The following is a 26,559-nucleotide window of genomic DNA, read 5'->3' on the forward strand; positions in this document are numbered from 1 at the left end:
TTGTATATGATTATGACAACCGCTGATAATGTCAATATCATTATTTTAACAATACAAATCTAAATTGCTCTCGCTTAGTATTTCGTATCTTCGTTAGTATAGTATCATGTGTGTTCTTCAGTCCACAGATCCTCAGATCTTACCTTCTCTTAAAGACAATAGAAGTGTGCGAAAGAAAAGCCATCACGTATAGGCATGAACATTTCATAAGTGTGAAAGAGGCAAACTACAAATGAAAAACTTGACTTTTTGAGCTTTATAGCGGCAGCTAACGGCTGCTTGAATGTACCGAATCGTAAGGTCTGCGGACTAGAACATACGAAAAGCTGTATCAGGTCAGGAGATCCGGTGGGCGGTTATATCTTGGAATATATCTTTTAAGCCCCAGCGAAGCAGCGAACGCTAATATGTTTAATATGTCTGTGTCTCACGGAAGTTTTGTTATTAAAACAGCGAACGCGATTGAGGAATCGAGTTCGCACGAGTGTTGAGGGGGTTTACATCGTAGATCTGTGGTGAAAATGTAAAAATTGAAATAATATAGTCAGTAGTGAAGCAAATTACTTACTGTGATTGTGTAACCACATTTCTAGCAAAGCTTGCGAAGACGATCCGCGCGTTGCATTGTGAATTCCTCAGTCAGAGACCTCCCTATTTAGAGCGACCGAGCGTTTGTGGTAAGTATTTACTTGGTTATTCTTTTATATTCCTTTTATCAAGTATCTTGATGCCACAACCGACTTTACTAAGCGAACTTTCCAAAAAAGTGTCGTGTTGGTACGTGATGCTATTTTTTTTAAGACACTTGATAATGTTAAGAAGTCGATATTTGGCATGATAACGTTTGATAACACAGATTTAAATTCAATAGCATATATTTAATACGGATTTCTGCAGTTTATTTTTTAGAATGCTCCTAATATAGAGCCATGTATCTGTAACGTAGTTCAGCGTGTCCATGTTTCTATAGTATTTACAGGCTTCAACAAGCAAAACTAGTTAGTTCAAAGAGTATAATCATATATGTATGTATAGTAAAGTTAGTTCCCTGTTTTATGTGCTAGTAATTGAACAATACCTATATTAATTAAACGTAGGGGCAAACTGTCTATAAATAACAAATAGTTGTGAAATTTCATTTAAATCCTGCGGGAACTCTGCCAACATTCCAATTATAAAATTAAGTGGGTAATTTAGTTTCATGAGCACTCAATTTTCAACAAGCAATGCCAGGTAGATAATATTCTCCATTTTATTATTGTAGGGTTGTATTATTAAACTGGCATTACACCGTCTGAATCCGAATCTGAATTCATAATATGTAGGTATTCATAATCTGGATTCAGAAAGCCCGGAATTCCATACAATGTCATTATGTTCATTCAAAATATGAAAATTAAAATGAATGAAATGATGAATTCCTGACGCACCACTTTCCATACATTATGTATACATTAATTAGCACACGTACGCCAGAATCAGATTGTGAATTTTCCAGTTGACATTAGTGGGAGAGAGTGAGAGAGACGTTCGTGAGACAACTGATCAATCGGAATATTTAAGACGTGTGAGGCAAAGCAAAGCTTTCTGAATTCATAATTTGAGATTATGAATTCAGAAAGCTTTTTGAGGCCGGCCTTAAAGTTATTTCGAGAGTTCTTGGTTATTTGCGAAAGTTATGAACAATTGGGGGAATCAGTCATAAGTCGGAGTTCGACCGAGATGGATTATAATTATAACGCCTACAGAGCTAGAGGAGCAAAGTTTGCTCAGACGGCTCGATCTTGCGGAGGAAACTTATTTCCTCCTTATTGACTTATCAATTCAACACAAAATAATGACATGGCATCTATTTGTATGATATGCATGATATTTGTCCAGCCATGTTTCACGTAATTTTTTTTCTTCTGTAACATTATCATCTACAGTCAGTGGCAGCAGCAATAGGCATACAGACAGCTCAAAACGGTCTGCACACGGCTCAAAACTTTTTCAAGAGTAAGAAATGCGTATGTAGTTATCAACATTTGCAGATACCTAGGTATTAAGCAAATAATTGAATTTTGTCGCTTTCTGCATAGCTAATAAAACTACATATATGTTCAATTTTATTGACTATGAAATCGCCTAACTGTAAGAAACAAAATGCTATTTAATACAGTAAGTAACAGCAGCTTAATATCTTTATCTGTTAACTTAGCTATCATTACCTAAATACGGTTGCGGCACCGCAATACAAATAGCCACAAGTGAACCCGTACAGCTTACACCCAAGTCTGTTAAAACTGCTAGAAATCTTTAATTTTTTTTCTGAGTATGAAATTTTCTTCGGCTTGATCCCTTCGCACGTAGACACGATGAAAACGCATGAAATTGTGTAGAAAAGAAAATACGGGGTTATTTTATCCCCGTATCGCACTAAAATTTAAAAACTACGGGGCTTAGCAAACCCCGTAACGAACATACCAATTATTTATCGATAAATGAATATTAATGGGAAATAAAACGAACGACATTTTAGTACTTACTATTTTTTTGCTATACTTTGCAGTTTTATTTACTATATTCATATGTAAAAAATAAACAAATACAAAAACGTAAAAAAAATTAAGTCCACCACCAATATTGCCACCTTTAATTTTCTAAACGGGCAACGTATTATCGCCCGCCAATTAGTTGTCGATTTTGAGGTTGAAACCTAAAATTTTAATACCTATTAAATACGTCATTTTCGGGCACAGCATGTTTGGAACTGATTGGTGATTTATTTCAGGTCGTGAAGGATATTAATTGTTATAAATAATAACAATTGTTAACTTCATATTTTGCATAAGATAATTCTATAGCATGTGTCGCGAACGCTTTATTTTTAATTTGCCGATAAGAAGTCTTGCAATGATGACTGCACTAGTGATTCTGTGCTCATAACCCCGTACGGGCCAGCTAAATTCTATACGGGGTTCACTGGAACTCGTATTGCACTAGAAGGCAATTTTTGTTCTTTGGTCGGTACGGGGTTCCTGAGACCTCGTATATTTTGAATATACCACTTGGTTATACGTTTGATAAGAAACTCAAATGTATATGTCTTTAGCGTAGTCATAGAAATAACCAAGATACAGCTTGCGCACCAGCGCATAAACACGATTTTTACAAGCTTTTTATTAACTTGTATGTACGGGTCAAATCTTGCAAGTTAAATTTGACCCACTTCACGACTTCCAATGAAGCTGAAAATTTGCATACAATGTAAGTCGGGTCACAATGCAATATTATGGTACCATCGAGCTGATCTGATGATGTAGACACGAGGTAGCCATGCGAACTCTGTGATACAACAACGAAACCTAATTGTGTTTGGGGTTTTTAGAATTGTCTCGATGAGTATTAGTTGCCTGTGGAAAGAAAAGTACAGTCAGCGATAAAAGCTTGTACCAAAAATTAAATTTTTGCTAAAAGCTTCAAATGCCCCCGTAACGCAGTGTCCTGTTAAACTCAATAAATGTATGGCTTCGCATTGAGAAAATGTCCAAAATGTGAATCGACAAAAAAAAATATTTAATCATTAAACCTACTTTCAAACTTCTTGAGAATCGGTTGAGAAATGCGACCTGTAGCTGTAGAGGAGAACATCCGGATATACTAAAGCGTTTTTGCCAAGTTTAAACGGAGACCTTCGCTAACACTCGGTCAATTAGGTACATCACGATTGTGTAAGTATACATGCGCGTTTAATTTAAGTTTAATATCACATAAAAAACTACTTATTTTTTTTGTCGTCATTCAACAACAAGTTTTTGCGTCAAGTATAAAGCTAAATATAGAAATGAATAAGTGAAGGAAGGTCAATTCGGACTACTGCAGACACCCGTCGATTATATTGGGTTAGCATTTTACGAAGATGTAACATACTTATACTCATACATAATATACACACAGGTAAAAAAGTAGGTAGAGATAAAAAAATCTTAAAATAGTGTGCACAAAAGCATCGAAATTTGAAAGATTTATCCCAATCTCGTTATAAGCCTTATGTATGGTGACCAGAAGACCGGCCAATAAGTATTTCGCTTTTCGCTCAGCGGATCAGTATTGCTAATTGCTATCCAGCGGGGCAATGCGGCCAGCTTCTGGGGAACATTTTTTTTATTTAGGTACAAGTTTTTATTATATTTTATCTACTTGTATTACGTTTTATCGATATGTAGGTAATTGATAAGTTTATGTATTTTGCTTAAATATTACGTTTAGAGTTTGAACTATATAAGTGTGTTTACTAGCTTCATTTGTTTAACTTTTAATGATCATGTTGCGAACGCAACTTTTTATTTATATAAAATATTCCTCGCAGTAGCTAAACGCAGCCGTCGGGCTCGGTTAGTATGCGGAGGCTTTTAAAGCACCAATAGGAGCGCTCCACATCATTTGTATCGCGGCCAATTTAACATAAATTTAAACCACCTTTTTACTGTTCAATTTCGCTAAATCACTCTCTCATCAGCCTCCATACCATAACCACCACTTCTGCACTTCTTAACCGTTTTGTCAACTGTACCTTTAACCAGTATATTGAAGATTATATCAGTTCACTTCAAATCAGTCTTTTTATTTGAGTCGTCGAGACCTGCACGGCAGCTACAATCACTTGTTAGTGTCCGATATGCGTTGTTTTATAAACTCCATAAATGGTAGGTAGATGACTGATAAAAGAAAAGTACAGTGGGTTATACATGAATTACATGATTGCTTCAAAAATAAAATAAAATTACAAAATTCAATTCAAGGTCGCCTAGCGTTTCAAAGATGCATATATCTACTCGAGAATTTGGGATGGGTACCGCCGTGACCGGGTGGTCTAGTGGTCAGGACGTTAAGCGCGTAAGATGAAGACGCCGCGTCGGTTCGTGACCGGCCATGGCCGGCATGGCCACCGGAGGGCTTGGTCACTTTCTCATTAGTATAGGACATCTATTTCAGTTTATAATTTGAGATAAACTTGTTTGGACAATAATTATGAGGTTTTACGGCAAGCCTCATGTTTCACGTTTCCATATTGTTGATGTAGTTTCTCCCAGAATTCGAACTCTTCTTTATTTGGGTGTGACGCCACGACGAGGTCGTTGCCGATGATCAGGTACTGCTGCTTCTTAGGGTCAAACGCGGGCCATTTGACCCCCAAACTGCTGTCCGGGGTAGGGTCACTAGAACAATATTTATAAATATAAATTTAGTTTGACCGCTATTTTACATTCGTAAAATAGTCACCGTCACCAATTAGCAAATATAAACCTGAAGGTTACTTTGATAGCGTACGCCGTAATACAGATGTAGAGCATAATTGTTTTCCTTCGTATTTTTTCGGAAACGTTCGTATTTGTCATGCTACTTCAGTCAATTTCAGTACTTTTTGTATCGAGACTGACTGAAAGAGCTAGACACGTTCGTACGTTTCCGTGAAAATACGATGGAAAATAATTATGCACTACATCTGTACTACAACTCACACGTAATAAAATTGTGCCCTAAACTAAATGTTTTGTTTTATTAATGGGATACGTAATAAATTAAAACCGGCCAAGTACGCTTGAACGCTAACAAAATTTTGGTGGTTACTACTGGGAAAAAAAAATCCCAGTAGTTACCGCCAAACCAAGTTGGTGGTAACTACTGGGAATAAATATTCCCAACTACTGGGAACTACTGGGTAACTACTGGGAATAAATATTCCCAGTAGTTACCACTGGTAACAACTTGGTGGTAACTAGTGGGAATAACCCGTACTTAGCATTTAATAAGGTACTTAAGTATTGATATAGTATACATACCCGAATTTAGCAAAGTCAGTCCACAATTTTGTCATATTTTTAATAAGTTTAGTACTTTCAGTAGTTAGGTCTGCTTTTACGGTCTCAGTGCTGAATAAATAAGTTAAATCATCGCAGTGGCAAACGCCCTTCCCTTTGATATATGGCCTTGCTCCAAACCCTTCAGTCCAAATGTTTCTTTCTGAGTACATGTCAAATTGGTAGTAAAATAACTTATTCTTATCCATCTGAACGATGAATTTGGCATATTCAATACCTTTATAAATCACCTGCATTGACAAGTACTTTATTAGGGCGTCGACATTGTCCTTTGAGACAGGTTTATCGCCGAAGTAATGCTCTATCACTTTTTGACCGATAGCCATTTGATCTTTCGCTGAGCATTTCAGCGCTAAATCGATGGGCACGAAGCACTGCACGTATTTGTTAAATGTGTCAAAGCAATTCTCTTTCGGCAAAAACGCAAATGTAATAATACCTTCGTCAGTTGTACAACCCATCATGAGTTCGACTCCTTCATGTATACCGTGGTGCAGCCGTTCATAAACATCGCCGTAGAAAAATCTTTCAACTCCATCAAACTCCTTTTCATCAGTTACAGTTAAAGATAAATCAACACGTAACCCCACCGCTTCCTCGGCCGTAAGAGGTGCATAGGGATTTGTTAACATTTCAATTGGTAAGGATTTAAAAAAATCATAGAGTTCTTTGTCGTCCTTGGTTTCTTTACCGAGTGAACGAGCTATAGCCTCAGCTCTTAATCGGGGCTCAAACGCCTGAGCCCAATGACATAGATTCGTGCCGCTCTGAGCAATAGCTCGCTTGAACAGACCTTTGGACATTGGTGACACCAGGTGGTAGGTAACCGACCCTGCCCCAGCGCTCTCTCCAAAAATGGTGACATTATCAGGATCTCCGCCAAAGTTTCTTATGTTGTTTTTCACCCACCTAAGAGCGGCTACTTGGTCTTTCATACCAGCATTTCCTGGTACTTCTTTTGTATTCAGGCACAAGAATCCTACTACAGCTAGTCTGTAATTAATAGTTACAAGGACAACATTTTGGTTGACAAGGAAATCGGGGCCATAGAAGCTTGTGTTTCCGCTGCCGCTTAAGAAACCGCCGCCATGGATCCAAAACATTACAGGCAGAGGTTTTTTAGGCTGGAGATCAGGTGAGTATACATTTAAATAGAGGCAGTCTTCGCTGCTTGGTTCTGTGCAGAGTTTTCCAGTGAACATGTCGAACTGATGGCAGATCGGCCCGTGGGCTTTAGCGCTGCGGACTCCATCCCAAGGTATGACCGGTTGCGGTGCCTATAAAGATAATTAAAAATGAAGTTAACCAAATAAATATTACAAGACAATCATACACAAACCGACCTAGTCCCACAGTAAGCTCAGTACAAGGCTTGTGTTACCATAATTTGAACTGGAGCTCCAGATTCGTAGGCAGGGTCACTACCGACTATGCCAGGAGGCTGTTAAAGTTAAGTGAGCCGACTGTTTAACATTATTTAATATTTCTTGGCGTGAGTACCTATAGCTACTTTTTTGCGAAGCTCAGTGAAAATTATACTTATTTTACTCCTTGGTGAAAACGCGCGGTCGTATTATATGAGTACCTTCGCATCTATAATGTTATCTTATGGTCATAACCTACTCGTATGTAGTATAAGTATGGTAAACAAACACGTTGAAAAGGTACTCCAAAACAATCGATGGCAGGTAATACGTGACGTGATGATGTTCGAGTAAGTACTTGCTATGATTATTACGTGTTGTATTGTGTTCATTAGTGTTATACTTACTAAGTATTTAGTCTTATGAAATATAAACATTTTGAAATAAATATAAATGCGAATTTTGACATAAAAAATATTTATCTAATAAAATCCTATGTGTATATTTTTATTTAATTATAACTATTCTAATTGTAAATGACTAGCTTCTACCCGCGTCTCCGTCTCCGTGGCATGCTAATAATTATTGACAAAAACTATTCTATGTCCTTTCCCGGGTCTCAAATCTCAAACTATCTTACCAAATTTCATCTAAATCGGTTCAGTGATTTAAGCGTAAAGAGGTAACAGAATGACATACAGACACACAGCGTTACTTTCGTTTATGTTATTAGTAGGGATTTTAAGGCATAAATTGCATTAATAGTCTAAGATACGTTAATAAGGCTGATTATATTTTATGAAAGAAAATATGTGTAAAAATTAATCTGTTGCGATAATCTTTAGGCAACCTACTTATTTATGTATGTTCAGGAACATATTTTATTTCATACATCAACAAACATCAGTTCAACAACAATTCATTACTAAAACACTGTTACTGCTAACTATCGATTATAATAAGACTGAGGAGATAGTGCAGTGACGCTACGGTGCACTTCTATGGAGAAAGGAAACATTGTATAATGCTCTAAATTGTATAATGCTTTAAATATCGCGGCATAAGCCTCAATTTCTGTCCATATGTAGTAGTCTTACTCTATGTTACATAATTAGACACTTAACCTATAGGTATAGACACTTAGCCTTAAGAGACTTGACTGACAGACTGACCAACGTAAATCCCAAATTTAGACATAGATACTTTTTTTCAATCTAGTTTTTAATTCACTAACTGGTCGCCCAAGATACAGGCTATGCCTAGTTTGGGGACCCCTGTTCATATTGTTATAAATGTACCGCTGTATGCGCGCAACCTGGACCTCATGTATACTGCATCTGCAAATTCCCATCTTTGTCTGTGCAAAATAAATATATTTTTCATTTTTCTCATTTTTTTCATAAAATATAAGTTTCATCCGGTAGGCAAATCGATGAAGGTCGGCCTTATTAACGTATCTCCTACTATAATTTGTTCACAAATTATCAACGTCATACCTTAAATCTCAGGTCCCCCAATGGAGGCGCAGCATAAGGGATCCCCTTAAAACTATAGTACTGTCCCCCGAGCACATTATCCAAAACTTCTCCTTCCAACAGACCGTCACCGACTCGCACTTGTACCATTGTCGAAGTAATCAAACAAACTACGCTAATAAGGATAACACCAGCTGCTTTTATATACATACCTAGAGAGACGAGTAAATGTAACAGACTAATAGTTTGTGTTTATAGTTCACCATATGTACCTAAATTAATTTCTGTCTATATAGTACGTTTTTTTGTCGTCATTGTTTCACCGGATGGTCTCATCGGAACATCAGCGCTGAAAGTCGCCAGCATCATGCTGATCAGCATCGTGTCGTGGCACTTTCTAATTCTTATGGTTTTCTGGATATTTTCTCTCTGTATTTGTGCTTACGAATAAATTATTTATAATCTAGTTATTCTCAAAAGTCGCTTTGCTCTTAATTTTGCTTATAGCACTTAATTACGCTAAAATTACTTTGCGACGGCTGTTGAAAAAAACAGCCAAGTGCGAGTCGGACTCACGCACGAAGGGTTCCGTACCATTACGTAAAAAACGGAAAAAATGTCACGTTTATTGTATTCCCATACGCCTCCCGCCCCACTTAAATATTTACTTTATTCTGTTTTTGGTATTTGTTGTTATAGCGGCAACTATTACGGTTCATGAGATACAGCCTGGTGACAGACAGACGGACAGTGGAGTCTTACTAATAGGGTCCCGTTTTTACCCTTTGGGTACGAACCCTAAAAAAGAGCGTTCCCCATTATTTTAAATTTCGATAATGTATTGTTGCTTTAATGAGTTTTTTTAATCATTATAAAAGATAAAATATATTTTATTGTGTAAATAAAGGTGCTAAACTACTTACATTAATCAATTTCTTCAACCATACATACATATTACATTTATCCTTTCGCTGGACAATTTCTGCTCTTGCTGCTAAGAGGGACAAGGATAACATACATATACCCTTTATAACCTTCTCAGTAGTGTTCTTAAAAAAAATGATGTAATAATATATAGTTGGCCAAGCAAATCTTTTCAGTAGAAAAAGGCGGCTAATTTAAAAAATGTAGGCTCGAAGAGATATCGTCCCGTAGAAAATTTGAATTTTGCGCCTTTTTTTACTGACAAGATTTGCTTGGCCAACTAATAACTCATTAGGTACTCAGTACGAGGATCTGAACCTCGTTCAATGTAACGCTAACCACAATGATGTGCAACTTCGGGAGATTATGAGTGTTTATAATTAACTCGTCTCTAGCGGTGTTAAATTATACATGTCAAGAAATAAAACTATGAAAACGGATTATATCGCGTATATCGCGTATTTTGTTGCCGGTCCCATATTGGGATACCCTCCTACAATTTAGGAGGGAATTAAATCTTCTCGGGTCCGTGGTGTAGGGTTGGAGCCGGCGTAGTTTTTATCGCGTATATATATATATATATATATATCTTTACTTGAAAATAATTGTAGTGTATAACTAGCCTTATGAACCGATTTTGCATGTACAACCAGCCTTAAAGTTTATAGTCTATGATTGTTCATTATTTTAGTATGTGGGTATTTTTGCACTTTGTAATTTTTCCTCAGTCACCCGTTGACCACGAACGCTGTAAAGGGTTCGAAACGTCGGGATGTGTTATAAATTCAATATACGCGATATAATCCGTTTTCATAGTTTTATTTCATGAGTGACCATCGTGGTAACCGAAGACAATATTATATACATGTCAAAATTGCCAAATCACATTGTAACATTTCTAATAACAAACCAAAACTGATTTAAATTTTTCGAATGCCGCTTTTGCAGGTATCTTAGCCTAAAAACAACGCCATATCACTTAATTTTTGTACACTGCATGCACAGATTGCACAGTCATCATCACGGATCCCTTTGTTTGACATAATTATTGAAAGTCATAATGTATTGTCAGATTATACTTAGTCATACTTGTGCTACTACAAGCGAGTGATCGGTGTTACAATCAGCACTGTGGAATGTGCGAGTGTGAAGGGTTTCACGGAGAAATTTGCTTCTGGTAAGAATTAAGTCCAGCTGATGCCCATGGCCAGAACGAGGGTGTTTCCAGGACACCTTACGAGATGGTTTTCCTTTAAAAGTAGGTATTGGTTACCCATAAGAGATGCTCGGAGCAGAATTGTAACAGGCGTTCACCGTTTTTTAAGTGAAACGTATATATTTCTTGCCAGTATCGCCGCACAGCTGTATGCTACGACATATGCTGACCCAGTGAGCGTTGGCATACCCAACTAGCAAAATTTGATCTTAGAAGTATCCATAGTGTTTTACGTTTCGCTGCAGACCTGTATTTGTAACATATATTACACCGCCTGGGACGAAATTAATGAAACGCAGGGATGCCCAGCACCTGCATTACCCTCTCGGCTTCACAGTCTAATCCAACAGGAAAGGCGAACCAATACGTGTGGAGACAGGTCGGCTGCAGGAATCTTTGATCTGGGTAATCTGTTTCGTCACAGGGGGAAATGGACCTCTTAGCATTGGCTTGCAATCCATCTAAGAGAAGGATACTCCAAAAGTAAAACCCAGAATGGAGTTACCGTACGGCGCGAGTAGGGGGCAGGGCTTAACCCGCAATAGGCACAGTCATAATGATAGAGTTATTATATCCATTGTTATCGTTTAATTAGAACATAGGTATGTTATTTTGATGTATGTATGTGTAATGATAGCTTATCGTTATGTCCTCGTACACATATGTAATCATTTTCTATTCGACACATGTATATGTAGGTACGAAATAAAAGTGTGAAAACCTTGTAAGTATGCAACAGAAAATCTCGATGGAGGATTTTGTTCTGTATATTATATTACTAGTCTTTGCCCGCGACTTCGTTTGCGTGGAATTAGTAACAGCAGCTAGAGTAAGTATAGCGCCTGAATCAAGTCTAATGGCAATCATTCAAATTGAACATATGCTTAATTGCTACGAAACCTAGAAACATTTTTTATGCATGGGAATGATTTTTTTTCATTATTTTGCATTCGTCAATTTTTCCAATGTTTTTAATAGTTGTTTATTCTGCTATTCGGGACGGAGACTATATAATCCAACAAATCAAAAACTATATGAAAATCGGTTCAGTCGTTCTCTCGTTATAAGTATATCGTAACAAACACAACTTTGTTTTATGATAGAATAGATTGTATTGCCGCGCGCAAGAAGTTTGACATATTATAGATTTTATTTTAACCAATCAAAACATTTATTACATGACCGATCACAGTTTTTATATGCCCGATATGATTAGTATTAAGTTCTAGTTCATATAAGTATTTCCCAACCCAGTCTCATTGTCCACCCAAACTTCAATCCATAGACCGTTATACTGTTCAATTTTTCTACAATAGTCCCAATTCCCAATGCCTGCTGAGACCGGTTCATGGGTGTCTATTGTTGCGCCTGTGAACGGGTTCCAGCAGGCGTTCTACATGGCATTAAAGCTCTACGTGTTGGATCTATATCCCCACGCAAGCCTATCAAAGGACCGGGATTTATAGGCCCGTAAATTCCAAAAAGATAATAAAATATGGACCATTTTCCGAAGTCAAAAATGTACTGAGAGCTTCTTTCGCTGGCAAAGACATACTTAGTTAAATAGTTATGTTATCTTATCTCCCTCCTCTTGTCGTACCTATTCCTCATTACCGAGGGTCGTTGTGTTATCTAGAATAAATATAGACAAACATAAAAACTTCATACATATATTTAGTGGTAGAAAGACTCGATGTTATCTCATAAACTCAACAAATATGTGTACAGTACAGATCAGGCAACGATTAATATATTGGCAGGTACTACGCGTCTAGTTTAGTCCGCCATATATAAATGTTTTTCATTTCTCATGCTCTCAAAGTGGGTCATTGTTGTTCTATAAAGTGTGCAGAAAGTGGTACGTTTCTGCATTTTACTTTTCAAGTACTTTTTTTTTTATTTTTTTTAAATTTGGTTTTTTGATATTTAACTCCACATTCCATAAATAACGATACTTTTAAGTACCTAAGTACTCTCTTTTGTAAGACAAATATAGTCTGTATTGTCAGCTGCTTTGCCCCAGACCGGAATACCATAATATGGTATTATATATTATGACATTACACTATGAAAATAACTATAATACACAAGGCGAGCTGTCTCAACATTAGTCAGTTGTCTAATTCTCCTAACAGCGTAAGCGGCCGAACCTAATTTGTTAGCTAGTGTTCTTATATGAGGACTCCATTGTAGATTTTTGTCCAATGTTAAACCAAGAAACAGTGCTTTATCTACCTTCTCTAAGCATTCATTATTCAAAAGTATCTTAGTATTGACTGGTTTAACATTCGGCAAAGAAAATCTAATGCATTTGGTTTTCTTAGCATGTAGACCTCGCAAGCATAGCTTTATCACGAGTTCACTGCGGCAAGCACAACCTGTACCTAAAATGTAGTGCGTTACGAGTTACGAGGCCTAATCTGCCCATGTAGTGGTTTACAACGTGGTGCGTTACGGGTATAAAAGTGCCCCGTACACCCAAGTCTGTTAAAATTGCTATAGTCCTGAAATCTTTCATTTTTTTCCCAAGAGTATGAAATTTTCTACGTCTTGTTCCCTTCGCACGTAGACACGATGAAAACGCATGAAATTATACAGAAAAGAAAAGACGGGGTTATTTTATTTTAGTATTTACGTACTATTATATTCTTATATGTAAAATATAAACAAGTACATAAACAATTTAAATGTATTACATTTTTTTTATCGATATGTAGGTGATATATGTATTTTGCTTCAGTATTACGTTTGGAGTTTGAACTACATATATAAGTGTGTTTAGTAGCTTGATTTGTTTAACTTGTAATGACCACTTGTTGATGTCCGATATGCGTTGTTTTATAAACTCCTAAAATGGTAGGTAGATGACTGATAAAAGAAAAGTACAGTGGGTTATACATGATTGTTTCAAAAATAAAAAAAATACAAAATTCAATTCAAGGGCGCCTAGTGTTTCAAATATACATATACTCGAGAATTTGGGATGGGTACCGCCGTGACCGGGTGGTCTAGTGGTCAGGACGTTAATCGCGTAAGCTGAAGACCGGTTCGTTTCCAGCCCCGGCTTGGTCACGGTTCGCTATGGCCCTGACCACCGGAGGGTTTGGTCACTTTCTCTTTAGTATATGACATCTATTTGAGACAAACTTGCTTGGACAATAATTATGAGGTTTTACGGCAAGCCTCATGTTTCACGTTTCCATATTGTTGATGTAGTTTGTCCCAGAATTCGAACTCTTCTTTATTTGGGTGTGACGCCACGACGAGGTCGTTGCCGATGATCAGGTACTGCTCCTTCTTAGGGTCAAACGCGGGCCATTTGACCCCCAAGCTGCTATCCGGAGTAGGGTTACTATAACAATATGTATAAATATAAAATAGAATGGAATAATTTTCTATTCGTAAACACACACAAGAAAATTTACACGTAACAAAGCGTAGAAAGACTGAAGTGCCACGAAATGCCCTCAGCATATTGCTGGCGACTTCTAGCGCTAATCTTCCGATGCATCAAGTGAATTTTAATAATCTAAATTTATGAAATAAAACTATGAAAACGGATTATATCGCGTATATTGAATTTATAATACATCCCGACGTTTCGAACTCTTTACAGCGTTCGTGGTCAACGGGTGACTGAGGAAAAATTACAAAATGCAAAAATACCCACATACTAAAATAATGAACAATCATAGACTACAAACTTTTAGGCTGGTTGTACATGCAAAATCGGTTCATAAGGCTAGTTATACACTATAATTATTTTTCAAGTAAAGATATATATATATACGCGATAAAATAAAAAAAAACCCTTTTTTTTTTTTTTTTTTTTTTTTATCGCGTATATATATATATCTTTACTTGAAAAATAATTATAGTGTATAACTAGCCTTAAAAAAAACCCTTTTTTTTTTTTTTTTTTTTTTTATCGCGTATATATATATATCTTTACTTGAAAAATAATTATAGTGTATAACTAGCCTTATGAACCGATTTTGCATGTACAACCAGCCTTAAAGTTTGTAGTCTATGATTGTTCATTATTTTAGTATGTGGGTATTTTTGCATTTTGTAATTTTTCCTCAGTCACCCGTTGACCACGAACGCTGTAAAGAGTTCGAAACGTCGGGATGTATTATAAATTCAATATACGCGATATAATCCGTTTTCATAGTTTTATTTCATGAGTAACTATCGCGGTAACCGAAGACAATATAATCTAAATTTAGTTTAAGGATAGCAATAAAGGAGTACTCTAGTCACGTCAACTTTAAGCTTTTGACGTTTCTGGCGTTACCAACAAATCATATTCCCAATTTAATATTTGTCTAAATTTTAAGTCTAACAGAGAGCAAATCGCTTGTTTTAACGTATAACATAAAATCAAATTAAAGTACCCATATTATTTATAAGCGAAATTTTCCATTGAAGTATAAATGTCATGAACAGTCTGATTCACCCCTCTACGTATTTGCAGGACTGCAGACATCAATGCTCTAATCTACATATTGGGCGCTAACTGATAGCTCACCGTGAGCCGCAAATTTTAAGCCGTATTCATTCGGCTTAAAAAGTGCATTAATTTTAAATGGCAGTTCACATACGCACTCGTATTTAGCATTAAATAATAAGTATTGTTAAGTATACGTACCCGAATTTAGCGAAGTCAGTCCACAATTTTGTCATATTTTTAATAAGTTTAGTACTCTTAGTAGTTAGGTCTGCTTTTACTTTCTCACTGCTGAACAAATAAGTCAAATCATCGCAGTGGCAAACGCTCTTCCCGTTGATATATAGCCCTCCTCCAATCGCTTCAGTCCAAATGTTTCTTTCTGAGTACATGTCAAAATGGTAGAAAAATAACTTGTTCTTATCCATCTGAACGAATAATTTGGCATACTCAATAAGATTATAGACAATCATCTGCATTGAGAAGTATTTTATTAGGGCGTCGACATTATCTTTTGAGACCGGTTTATTGCCGAAGTAATGTTCTTTCACTTTTTGACCGATAGCCATTTGATCTTTTGCTGAGCATTTCAGCAATAAATCGATGGGTACGAAGCACTGCACGTATTTGTTATATATGTCAAAGAAATTCTCTTTCGGCGAAAAAGCAAATTGAATAATGCCTTCGTCAGTAGTATAACCCATCATGAGTTCGACTCCTTCATGTATACCATGATGCAGCCGTTCGTAAACATCGCCGTAGAAAAATCTTTCAACTCCATCAAACTCCTTTTCATCAGTTACAGATAAAGGTACATTAATATGTAACCCCATCGCTTCCTCGGCCGTAAGAGGTGCATAGGGATTTGTTAACTTTTCGATTGGTAGGGATTTAAAAAAATCATAGAGTTCTTTGTCGTCCTTGGTGTCTTTACCGAGTGAACGAGCTATAGCCTCAGCTCTTAATCTGGGTTCAAACGCCCGAGCCCAATGACTCAGGTTCACGCCGCTCTGTGCAATAGCTCGCTTGAACAAACCTTTGGACATGGGTGACACCAGGTGGTAGGTGACCGACCCGGCCCCAGCGCTCTCTCCAAAAATGGTGACATTATCAGGATCACCGCCAAAGTTTCTTATGTTGTTTTTCACCCACCTAAGAGCCGCTACTTGGTCTTTCATACCAGCATTTCCTGGTACTTCTTTTGTATTCAGGCACAAGAATCCTACTACAGCTAGTCTGTAATTAATAGTTACAAGGACAACATTTTGGTTGACAAGGAAATCGGGGCCATACTCGCTTGAGTTTCCGCTGCCGCTTAAGAAACCGCCACCATGGATCCAAAACATTACAGGCAGAGGTGTTTTAGGCTGGAGATCAGGCGAGTATACATTAAGATAGAGACAGTCTTCGCTGCTTGGTTCTGTGCAGAGTTTTCCAGTGAACATGTCGTAGTGATGGCAGATTGGCCCGTGGGCTTTAGTGCTCCGGACTCCATCCCAAGGAATGACCGGTTGCGGTGCCTATAAAGACAGTAAAAAATTAAGTGAGCGAAGTGTTAAACAGTATTTATTTCTTTCCTAGCGCGTATAATATTTATTCTTCTAAAATAGTGAGAGTGTAAAGAGTCGTAGGTATTATACCTACACATGTCATAAATTAGTAGGGTAAGTAACGAGCAGAAATGTATGGAACAGTATGCACTTTCATCTCAGGGATGCCGCTTGGCACGATTGTTCCTTTAGCTCAAACAAAGCTGATTTGGCCCGGTAGCCTCGAGATCGTACCGTGCATACCCCCCAAAAATGGGGGTGAAAGGGTCGGCTCCCCAGGTCCAATCTTTTCTATATTTCTTCCTGCTCTTAGCAACTAGGGCAATATAAGACATTCGTGATATACAATTAATATTTGTTCTAAATTATTACAAGTTATTCTACGTCTTCTATCTGTAAAAATCCCCTTGACGCCAGAAGGAGCGGAGATGTTACATGTAATTTAAGTGTAATTTATTCGGAAACATTACTGTCAGAAACGTTTCTTGTCAATTATGTAATTTTCAAAAGTTGAAATATGTTACAGTTAATATGTGAGATGTACAATCACTAGTGCTCTACCTAAATGCCACGAGCCGCCTGTCTAATAATAATATTGAATTATTATACAGATTAAATTCAATACTAAGATTTTCACAAAAAGATCATTAAACATTAAAAAAAAGTCCGACGTCATATCCACTCGGCCCCTCATCCCCCCACTTTAATTCTGTGCGAGCTACACTTGTTACCCGTAATAACCTTATTAATTATCTTACCTTAAATCTCAGGTCTCCCAATGGAGGCGCAGCATAAGGGATCCCCTTAAAACTATAGTACTGTCCCCCGAGCACATTATCCAAAACTTCTCCTTCCAACAGACCGTCTCCGACTTGCACTTGCACCATTGTTGAAATACTCAAACAAACTACGCTAATAATGATAACACCAGCTATTATATACCTAGAGGCAAGTAAATGTAAAAGACTGAAAGTCTGCGTAAAGTCGCGGTGCTCTCAATGTTGATAATGTGACAGCGACACATAACTACGCTAATAACTAATACTATCGGGAATCGCGGGCGTATCATCTTGGAAAGAATATTGAAATATGGGCAAAATGTCAGTGTCGGATGCTTCCTTGCAAGTTCTGCGTTCTGTAGGACCAAAGATAGATATAACTCCGTAATAGATGGATACATACAGTCTAAGGAAAAAACGTGCCTCGAAAATCAAGAAAATTTGATTCTCGTTCAGAGGGCGCTACTAGTTTTGGCCTACAGTCGTATAGATGGCGTTGACGGTTTCGTTTGTTATTTAACAATTTTAACGCATATAAGTGAAAGAACATGGGTCAAAATCATAAAAATAATTAATGCAAATAAAAAAATCATTTATCTATATTTAAATACATTCTATCGTATTTTTATAAATCTTCATTTTTAATTTTAAAGTGTGTCGACAGATGGCAGTGAATTTACTGGGGTTACAAAATTTACTATGACAGTACCGCTCTAGTATAGGTTACTCTATGGTAGGACTTTGACAAAAATATTATGTTCACACTGGTTCCCAATATTTTTTTAGTTACTTAAAAATAACATATTATTCACTTACGCTACCAGGAAAGTATTGCTTAGGTTTAATATTTGGTGCAGATTTGTTTTCTTGGGATGTCCAGTATAGTGGACGTTATCGATTTAAGGGGCTGCACAAACCAGTAGGTTAAATACAGACTGCCACCGACGTCACCTTCTCCCGTTCCTTCTCGTCTCGATATTGATGGATGGGTCAAACACAAAACTGTGTTTACCTCTTTCCTGTAGACATACCCAAAACCTAAGGGCTATAAGGTAAATTTTCTTATTTATCACTATGAAAAGGGAGAGAAAACTGTACAGGAGAGAAAATTGCACAGTGTACAGTTATGACGAACACACAAGTTTTCTCTCCTGCGGACAATAGTTAACAGCTTGTCGGCATGTTGGTAATAATTTTATCATACTTATCCGAATAAAAGGAGTACCTTTTCATGGGTTTACCAAAATTAACCTTTATAGACCCTAACTCTTAAGTATGTCTACAGGAAAGACGTGAACACAGTTTTGTGTTTGACCCAGGCAGCATAGTTTCAACTGTTCTCGGTGTCATCTTAATAATATAAACTTATTTTACTTCAGTCGTTAATAAAAACACATAAGTACATTTAGGTTAAGATAATTTATTATTTCTTTTATGAGTCCTTTCAATCATGAAATTTATCCTTTCGCTGGATATTTTCTACTCTTGTTGCTAAGAAGGACAGGGACAACATTAACCTTTAGGGACCTTTAAGTTTTGTCCTTCTCAGGAGTAATGTCCATAAAAAATATTTTCTCAAAAATTGATATATTTAATGACTCCTTGTCTAAATGTAAACGTCAAGTACTTTTGGTTTTAAATAAAAAAACGAATTGAATACACTATAACTTTACACTTAATTGCAAATTTAATGTATAAAAAAGTGTTATCTTCATTAATTAAGCCCCTGTCCTAATTCGACCCTTGTTGTTAATTTTAAGTTTAATTTTTTTAAGTTTAGTTATCCCGTATTTTGTTTTTTTCTTTAATGAGCTATTAAGTGGTGGCAACTGTCTTCGTTTTTAGAATTATTTATAAGACACTAGTTATAAGAAACATGTACCGTTTGCCCAAATAAACATTAAAATATGAATACAATAAAAAATGATGTAATAACTCCTCTAAAGGAGAATAAAGTCTCAAGCTAAAGACCCATTAGATACACAGTACCTATACGGATTTAAAAACATGTTAAATGCAACGCTATCTCTATCTACAGTAGTTACAGTGTAGTGTTGATTATTAACTCGTCTCTAGTCGTGTTAAACCATACACGTCAAAATTGCCAAATCATACAGTATGCTAACATTGTAACATTAAATGACGTTTATCTCTCGTTCGCGTCTACCTGAAATATGAATGTGGGAGCGAGACGCAACTTACCTACCTAATTAGCAAGATAAAGTAAGATGTTTACAGAATCATCTTATTATCTTGAGCCTATTTCTGACCAAGGATCGAATACCGGTATATTTTTATTCAAATTAACCGATATTCAGTTTCGGTATCTCGGTTGTTACACATATACACAATACACATAATTTACAGTACACATAATTTACAGTACACTTTTTGGTGCTCCATTACGACACCCTGTGCTATTATAAGCACATTACGTAACTGTGTCGACAATTTAAAGCGCCATATGTACTGTAAAACGTTGTACGACACACGTGCGAATAATTAATATACGCAACCCGTGTCGCTTTTAAACATTCCCTTCGGTCGTGTTTAAAAATTCGCCACTCGTTGCAAATTTCGCATTTGTATCGTTAATAACTTTTGCATTTCATTTAGGTCAACTGATAACTCATTGTCCTTATCTAAATACTATTCTAGAATATCAAAGAAATTTTGCGAATGGTACCGTGATATTTAGATTTTTAGTCATACCGGTAACCGGTACCGGTATAAGTCTAGTGATACCGGTAACGATCCCTGATTCAGACTTACGCTTGAGTCTTACGTAGGCGAACACTCGCGAACGCCAAGCGAAGCGGTGCGGCAAGGCGCGGCGGGCCCAAGGCGCTAGGCGTTCGCGTTCGCAACGAGATCACCCACGTAGGACACTTCTATAGGTATCAAAGGATTGATTCACCCCGCTCCGAGCCGCGCCGCGCCTCCACGCCGCTTCGCGTTCGCATGTTGTTCGCCTACGCTGCGTTATACATTGATGTAGTTTTTGACATTGACAAAAACTTATTTGGACAACAATTATAAGGTTTTACGGCACATATTGTTGATGTAGATTCTCCCAGAATTCGAAGTCTTCTTTATTTGGGTGTGACGCCACCACGAGGTCGTTGCCGATGATCAGGTACTGCTCCTTCTTAGGGTCAAACGCGGGCCATTTGATCCCCAAGCTGCTGTCCGGAGTAGGGTCACTAAAACAATATTTATAAATCATATGATTGACCACCAGTTCAAATTTCTAAAAAAATCACACATTCACCAATTATCAAATATAAACCTAAAAGTTACTTTGATAGTGAATAGTTTGCCATAATATAACTTTTTTGCTTTATGGGTCCACGACTTACACGCAATAAAACTGTCGCTAAACTAAATATGTAGGTAGTATTTATAAATGAATTTATTAGAGAATGATGAGAGAAGGAAAGTCTAGACCTTGACTTAGCAAAATGAAATTATGTAAACAGTAGAATTGTATCTAATTCCACTTTTTAGGAGTCAGTTAATAAAGGAATACTCTAGAATCTGACCACGCTAACTTTGCACTTTTGCACATACATACCCCTACATACATATCCCTATAAATTCCATACTTGAAATAGCACTTGCCATGAAAACATAGAGTGGCCCCACCCTAGTCACGTATAATTTGAGTTTAGAACGTAGGTACCTATCTATATTCTATCTATGTATTTAATCACGAATTGGCAGGACTGCATAAATTCCATGGTAGAATCTATATGTTGGGCGCTAACTGATATTTAACTCACCGCGAGCCGCAAATTTTAAGCCGAATGTGTAGGTGCATTCATTTTAAATACCCGAAGCATTTGAAGAGGTAAGTATTGCTAAGGTACATACCCGAATTTAGCGAAGTCAGTCCACAATTTTGACATATTTTTAATAAGTTTAGTACTTTCGGTAGTTAGGTCTGCTTTTACTTTCTCAGTGCTAAACAAATAAGTCAAATCATCGCAGTGGCAAACGCTCTTCCTGTTGATATATGGCCTTCCTCCAAACCCTTCAGTCCAAATGTTTCTTTCTGAGTACATATCAAAATGGTAGAAAAATAACTTGTTCTTATCCATCTGAACGAAAAATTTGGCATATTCAATAATATTATAGGTAAATATCTGTATTGATAAGTATTTTATTAGGGCGTCGACATTATCTTTTGAGACCGGTTTATCGTCGAAGTAATGCTCTTTCACTTTTTGCCCGATAGCCAGTTGGTCTTTTGCTGAGCATTTCAGCAATAAATCGATGGGTACGAAGCACTGCGCGTATTTGTTATATATGTCAAAAAAATTCTCTTTCGTCGAAAAAGCAAATTGAATAATGCCTTCGTCAGTAGTATAACCCATCATGAGTTCGACTCCTTCATGTATACCGTGGTGCAGCCGTTCGTAAATATCGCCGTTGAAAAATCTTTCAACTCCATCAAACTCCTCTTCATCAGCTACAGTTAAAAATAAATTGATACGTAACTCCGCTTCTTCCTCGACCGTGAGAGGTGCAAAGGGATTTGTTAACATTTCGATTGGCAGGGATTTAAAAAAATCATAGAGCTCCTTGTCGTCCTTTGTGTCCTTACCGAGTGAACGAGCTATAGCCTCAGCTCTTAATCGGGGCTCAAACGCCCGAGCCCAATGACTCAGGTTCACACCGCTCTGAGCAATAGCTCGCTTGAACAGACCTTTGGACATTGGTGACACCAGGTGGTAGGTGACCGACCCTGCCCCAGCGCTCTCTCCAAAAATGGTGACATTATCAGGATCTCCGCCAAAGTTTCTTATGTTGTTTTTCACCCACCTAAGAGCGGCTACTTGGTCTTTCATACCAGCATTTCCTGGTACTTCTTTTGTATGCAGGCACAAGAATCCTACTACAGCTAGTCTGTAATTAATAGTTACAAGGACAACATTTTGGTTGACAAGGAAATCGGGGCCATAGTAGCTTGTGTTTCCGCTGCCGCTTAAGAAACCGCCACCATGGATCCAAAACATTACAGGCAGAGGTTTTATAGGCTGGAGATCAGGTGAGTATACATTTAAATAGAGGCAGTCTTCGCTGCTTGGTTCTGTGCAGAGTTTTCCAGTGAATATGTCGAACTGATGGCAGATCGGTCCGTGGGCTTTAGCGCTGCGGACTCCATCCCAAGGAATGACCGGTTGCGGTGCCTATAAAGACAATAAACAATCAAGTGAGTGAAGTTTCCTAGCGTGTATAATAGGTATTTATTCTTCTAAAAGAGAAGAGAGAGAGAGAGAGAGAAAAGAGTCGTAGGTATTATACCTACACATCTATCTTTAATGTCATAAATTAGTAGGGTAAGTAACGAGCAGAAATGTATGGAGCAGTATGCACTTTCAAGTAAGTTACACTCATAATGTGGTTAATGTATATGTTTGTATTTAATTGTACCTAGCTATTCGACCATGATAAAATTGATAACTCTGCAACGATTTTGATAGCATATGCAGTGCATGTGTTATTTTAAACGTCAAACTTCTATGAAATTATGACGTATAAATAACTCTTGGACTGCATGTGCTATTAAAATCGTTGCAGACTTATCTTGGTCTCTATTTGTATTTCAATTATTAAAAAAATAAAAATTACAAATTATATAATTATCTAAGTTCAATACGAGTGAGTGTGGTTGGCCTTCACAGTGGGACTTGTTTACACGTTACGCTGTTTATTCCGATTTTATACATTTGCTACTACTTGGGTTTATTGGCACATGAACTCGCAATAACTAAACAATAATCAATATGTAAACAGGCCCCAATGTGAAGGCCAGCCACACTTAAATTAATCGTGGGATCAAACTCTGATTTTTATTCCCACGGAAATAGGACCTTTTCTAAAAATAGGACGTTGGGCCTTACGAGGTAAACAAAGGTGTGACCGGTGTAAAAAAAACTTTAGCAGCATTTGAGATACCTATGTAATTTTTTTACAGTTACAGTATAATGAAATAAAACTATGAAAACAGATTATATCGCGTATATTGAATTTATAATACATCCCGACGTTTCGAACCCTTTACAGCGTTCGTGGTCAACGGGTGACTGAGGAAAAACTACAAAGTACAAAAATACCCACATACTAAAGATAATGAACCATCATATACTATAGTTTAAGGCTAGTTTTAAGGCGTTTTCATAGTTTTATTTCATGAGTAACTATCGCGGTAACCGAAGACAATATTAGTTGCTATATATTTATGAGAAATTATTTTAGTACATCACAGTTCGAGCGAAATTTAAAAGCCTCCATGTTAAATTTAACTCCCTCCAATTATTTGGCCCTAGCAATCAAGGCGGTGTATCCAATTTTTTTTTTGTTGACGGAGTGGGCGAATGCTGTTACGTATCGTCCCCCGGCCGCGAGAAGGCCATTGATGGGGGGGTGTGTGGGACTCGCCGCTCCTGTCCCCTCTCAACTGGCGAGAGGGGAGGGAGAACCTGGCCCTACCCACTAAACCCACTCCGGCGTTTCATATCCTCTTTGCCGTTTGTGAGGGCGCCACGGGATCGAGTACACTCTACCATGGTAGTGTATCCAATGTCGTCCGTACCCGATTTCATTGGATATGGAGCTCATAAATTATTGAATTAATTTGTCTACAAGCTTAATCAATCTGAATGCAATAAATCAAATTCGTTAGCATTCATAACTTTGTTTATTTTATACTTCATCCCCCTATCCCCCTATAGTCTAGACCCTTATTTACTAAACTTTAGTATTACTTTCCAAAGGCAATAGTAGAGTAGGTAGAGGAAAGTTTCATTATTTAAGATTATAAAGCTTTAGTAGTAGAGCTTCTTGGCCTAGCTAAGACATCACAACACAGGCCTCCTCTCATGTGCGAGAGTGCGAATGTTTCCTTTACCGAAAAGCTAGTGGTAGTAAATATCAAATGATATTCCGTACATACGTTCCGAAAAACTCATTGGTACGAGCCAGGATTTGAAAAAATCAGATATAGCTAGGCCCGCGGCTACACTTGTTACTCGTATTGACCTTATTTTATCTAACCTTAAATCTCAGGTCTCCCAATGGAGGCGCAGCATAAGGGATCCCCTTAAAACTATAGTACTGTCCCCCGAGCACATTATCCAAAACTTCTCCTTCCAACAGACCGTCACCGACTCGCACTTGCACCATTGTCAAAGTACTTACTCTAACAAACTACGCTAATAATGATAACACCAGCTATTATATAGCTAGAGACGAGTAAATGTAAAAGACTGCGAAAAACATCGCGTTACTCTCAATGTTGATAATGTGACAGTGACACTTATAAATAAAATAAAATAAACAATCCATTGATTCCCTAATATTGTTACAATATAAAAAGAAATTAACGGATACGAATACATCCATTATTTACATTTTTATTTTTATTCATAAAATATTTACTTATAAAATACATTCTAAATCTTTTACATTATGTCATGTATTTATTACTTACTGTTAGAAGGGTTAGAACAAATTAAATTATTTTCTAAAAATACTTTAATTTGTTTTTATTTCAAGTAGAAACACTACTATATAAATTATAAACTGAAATAAATGCCATATGCATATATATGTTTATATATATGTTTTTTTTTTCTTAGTATATTTATGACATTTATTTCAGTTTATTTATTACTTAACTTGATTGGAATATAATTTGAGCAACTCAATTAAATTTAATTTAAATGTCAGTTTGAAATATAAATTATTTCTTTAATATTAAGACCTCTCTCGAGTATAGGCCTCCTCCAACTCCTTCCATTTATCTCTCTTTTTTTAATACCACGTCGGTGGCAAACAAGCACACGGCCCGCCTGATGGTAAACAGTCACCGTAGCCTATGGACGCCTGCAACACCAGAGATATTACATGCGCGTTCTCTCGCATCTCTTATTTTGCCTTTTTCTATCCATTGTTTTCCTGCTATTTTAATATAATTTCATCTGACCATCTTTCTAGTGGTTTTCCTTGCCTTCGTTTTCCTGCTGGACTCGGCCATGTTGTGACTGTCTGTGTCCACTTGTTATCATTCATTCTTGTTACATGACCAGTCCATCGCCATTTAAATTTTTTGCAGTATGTCAGAGCATCAATTAATCTTGTTTGTTGTCTTATCTCTGTTTTTTTATCGGTACGTTTTATATTTAGAATGCTCCGCTCCATGCTTCTTGTGTTGATTTTTTTTTAATGTACGAATTGAAAATCCACGTTTGACATCCATAAGAAAGGCATGATAATATGCAGGAATCCAGTAATTTCTTTTTTAGTTTCAGTGGCAAGTTTGATTTTAACGGTTCTTTGTAACTCCAGTATATTTGTTCCAGGATATTTTAACACGTCTGTCTATTTTTTCCAGGTGCCGGGTTTTCTTGAAGGATATCTGTTTACCCAGGTAGACGTAGTTTTCGACGTGTGTTTTATTCACTTTGATAGTCCCGATCGTGATTTGTCATGACTTTTGTTTTAGATGTGTTCAGTTCCAGACCTATATTTTTACTTACAACACGGCTGATTTCGAGAAAAATACAATGTCGTCTGCGAATCGTAGGTTGTTTAAATAGTTTGAGCGTTCCACATACTGGTGTGTGAGATCGAATCAAACACTTTCGCGTAATCCTAAATTTTATTCTAAATTCTAATTTTTACTTCATTTTTGACATTTACATGTATACTTTTGACATAAATAAGAAACTTAGATTTAAATATAGTTTGATGAACTTATGCGCTGAGTTTGAATGACTAACTGACTGTAGATTGAGGCTTAGAACTTGACGTTTGTACTTAATAATTAAAATTTTGATAATATTTTTGTAAACACGACATTTATATAAAATATTTTCCTTTGCCATGCATGAACTGTGTCAATACAAATAATTTTCACATACCCTAAGGCCG

The 26,559-nt window shown here is 36.9% G+C and overlaps 3 protein-coding genes and 1 long non-coding RNA gene across 6 annotated transcripts in view; 1 reads left to right on the top strand and 3 right to left on the bottom strand.

Annotated features, from left to right (window-relative positions):
* Positions 1 to 26,559, top strand: part of LOC134745668 (uncharacterized) — a 447,357-nt gene that overhangs the window by 367,929 nt on the left and 52,869 nt on the right. The gene's annotated exons all lie outside the window — the stretch shown is intronic.
* Positions 4,845 to 8,886, bottom strand: LOC134745543 (esterase FE4-like). 2 transcript variants are annotated; one of them, XM_063679604.1, is made up of 3 exons: positions 8,725 to 8,886; positions 5,826 to 7,141; positions 4,845 to 5,201 (listed from the first exon to the last, which is right to left on the bottom strand). In XM_063679604.1, exons 1-3 carry the CDS (start codon positions 8,851 to 8,853, stop codon positions 5,012 to 5,014), a joined length of 1,635 nt encoding a protein of 544 aa, XP_063535674.1. In that variant the 5' UTR covers positions 8,854 to 8,886; the 3' UTR covers positions 4,845 to 5,011. The 2 variants fall into 2 exon arrangements, with proteins under 2 accessions (XP_063535674.1, XP_063535673.1); XM_063679603.1 differs by having other exon boundaries at positions 5,069 to 5,201; positions 5,906 to 7,141; positions 8,725 to 8,869.
* LOC134745544 (juvenile hormone esterase-like) lies at positions 13,991 to 17,765 on the bottom strand. Its single transcript, XM_063679606.1, has 3 exons — positions 17,602 to 17,765; positions 15,495 to 16,813; positions 13,991 to 14,195 (listed from the first exon to the last, which is right to left on the bottom strand). The coding sequence occupies exons 1-3, from the start codon at positions 17,728 to 17,730 to the stop codon at positions 14,006 to 14,008; spliced, it is 1,638 nt and encodes a 545-aa protein (XP_063535676.1). The 5' UTR covers positions 17,731 to 17,765; the 3' UTR covers positions 13,991 to 14,005.
* LOC134745545 (esterase FE4-like) lies at positions 20,666 to 24,841 on the bottom strand. 2 transcript variants are annotated; one of them, XM_063679608.1, is made up of 3 exons: positions 24,682 to 24,841; positions 21,496 to 22,814; positions 20,666 to 20,825 (listed from the first exon to the last, which is right to left on the bottom strand). In XM_063679608.1, the coding sequence occupies exons 1-3, from the start codon at positions 24,808 to 24,810 to the stop codon at positions 20,666 to 20,668; spliced, it is 1,608 nt and encodes a 535-aa protein (XP_063535678.1). In that variant the 5' UTR covers positions 24,811 to 24,841. The 2 variants fall into 2 exon arrangements, with proteins under 2 accessions (XP_063535678.1, XP_063535677.1); XM_063679607.1 differs by having other exon boundaries at positions 20,686 to 20,825; positions 21,576 to 22,814; positions 24,682 to 24,816.

This window comes from Cydia strobilella, chromosome 11 (assembly GCF_947568885.1).
Source record: "Cydia strobilella chromosome 11, ilCydStro3.1, whole genome shotgun sequence".
In the NCBI taxonomy this organism is placed as follows: Eukaryota; Metazoa; Arthropoda; class Insecta; order Lepidoptera; family Tortricidae; genus Cydia; species Cydia strobilella.

What these genes read in the sequence shown, in the direction of transcription:
- LOC134745543 (XM_063679604.1), bottom strand. Translation starts at nt 8,853, where the DNA reads ATGGTACAAGTGCGAGTCGGTGACGGTCTGTTGGAAGGAGAAGTTTTG. An exon ending in TGGGGGACCTGAGATTTAAG is followed by an intron (nt 7,142 to 8,724) that starts GTATGACGTTGA and finishes TTATCTTTATAG; the next exon opens with GCACCGCAACCGGTCATACC. An exon ending in ACTGACTTTGCTAAATTCGG is followed by an intron (nt 5,202 to 5,825) that starts GTATGTATACTA and finishes ATATTGTTCTAG; the next exon opens with TGACCCTACCCCGGACAGCA.
- LOC134745544 (XM_063679606.1), bottom strand. Translation starts at nt 17,730, where the DNA reads ATGGTGCAAGTGCAAGTCGGAGACGGTCTGTTGGAAGGAGAAGTTTTG. An exon ending in TGGGAGACCTGAGATTTAAG is followed by an intron (nt 16,814 to 17,601) that starts GTAAGATAATTA and finishes CTGTCTTTATAG; the next exon opens with GCACCGCAACCGGTCATTCC. An exon ending in ACTGACTTCGCTAAATTCGG is followed by an intron (nt 14,196 to 15,494) that starts GTACGTATACTT and finishes ATATTGTTATAG; the next exon opens with TAACCCTACTCCGGATAGCA.
- LOC134745545 (XM_063679608.1), bottom strand. Translation starts at nt 24,810, where the DNA reads ATGGTGCAAGTGCGAGTCGGTGACGGTCTGTTGGAAGGAGAAGTTTTG. An exon ending in TGGGAGACCTGAGATTTAAG is followed by an intron (nt 22,815 to 24,681) that starts GTTAGATAAAAT and finishes TTGTCTTTATAG; the next exon opens with GCACCGCAACCGGTCATTCC. An exon ending in ACTGACTTCGCTAAATTCGG is followed by an intron (nt 20,826 to 21,495) that starts GTATGTACCTTA and finishes ATATTGTTTTAG; the next exon opens with TGACCCTACTCCGGACAGCA.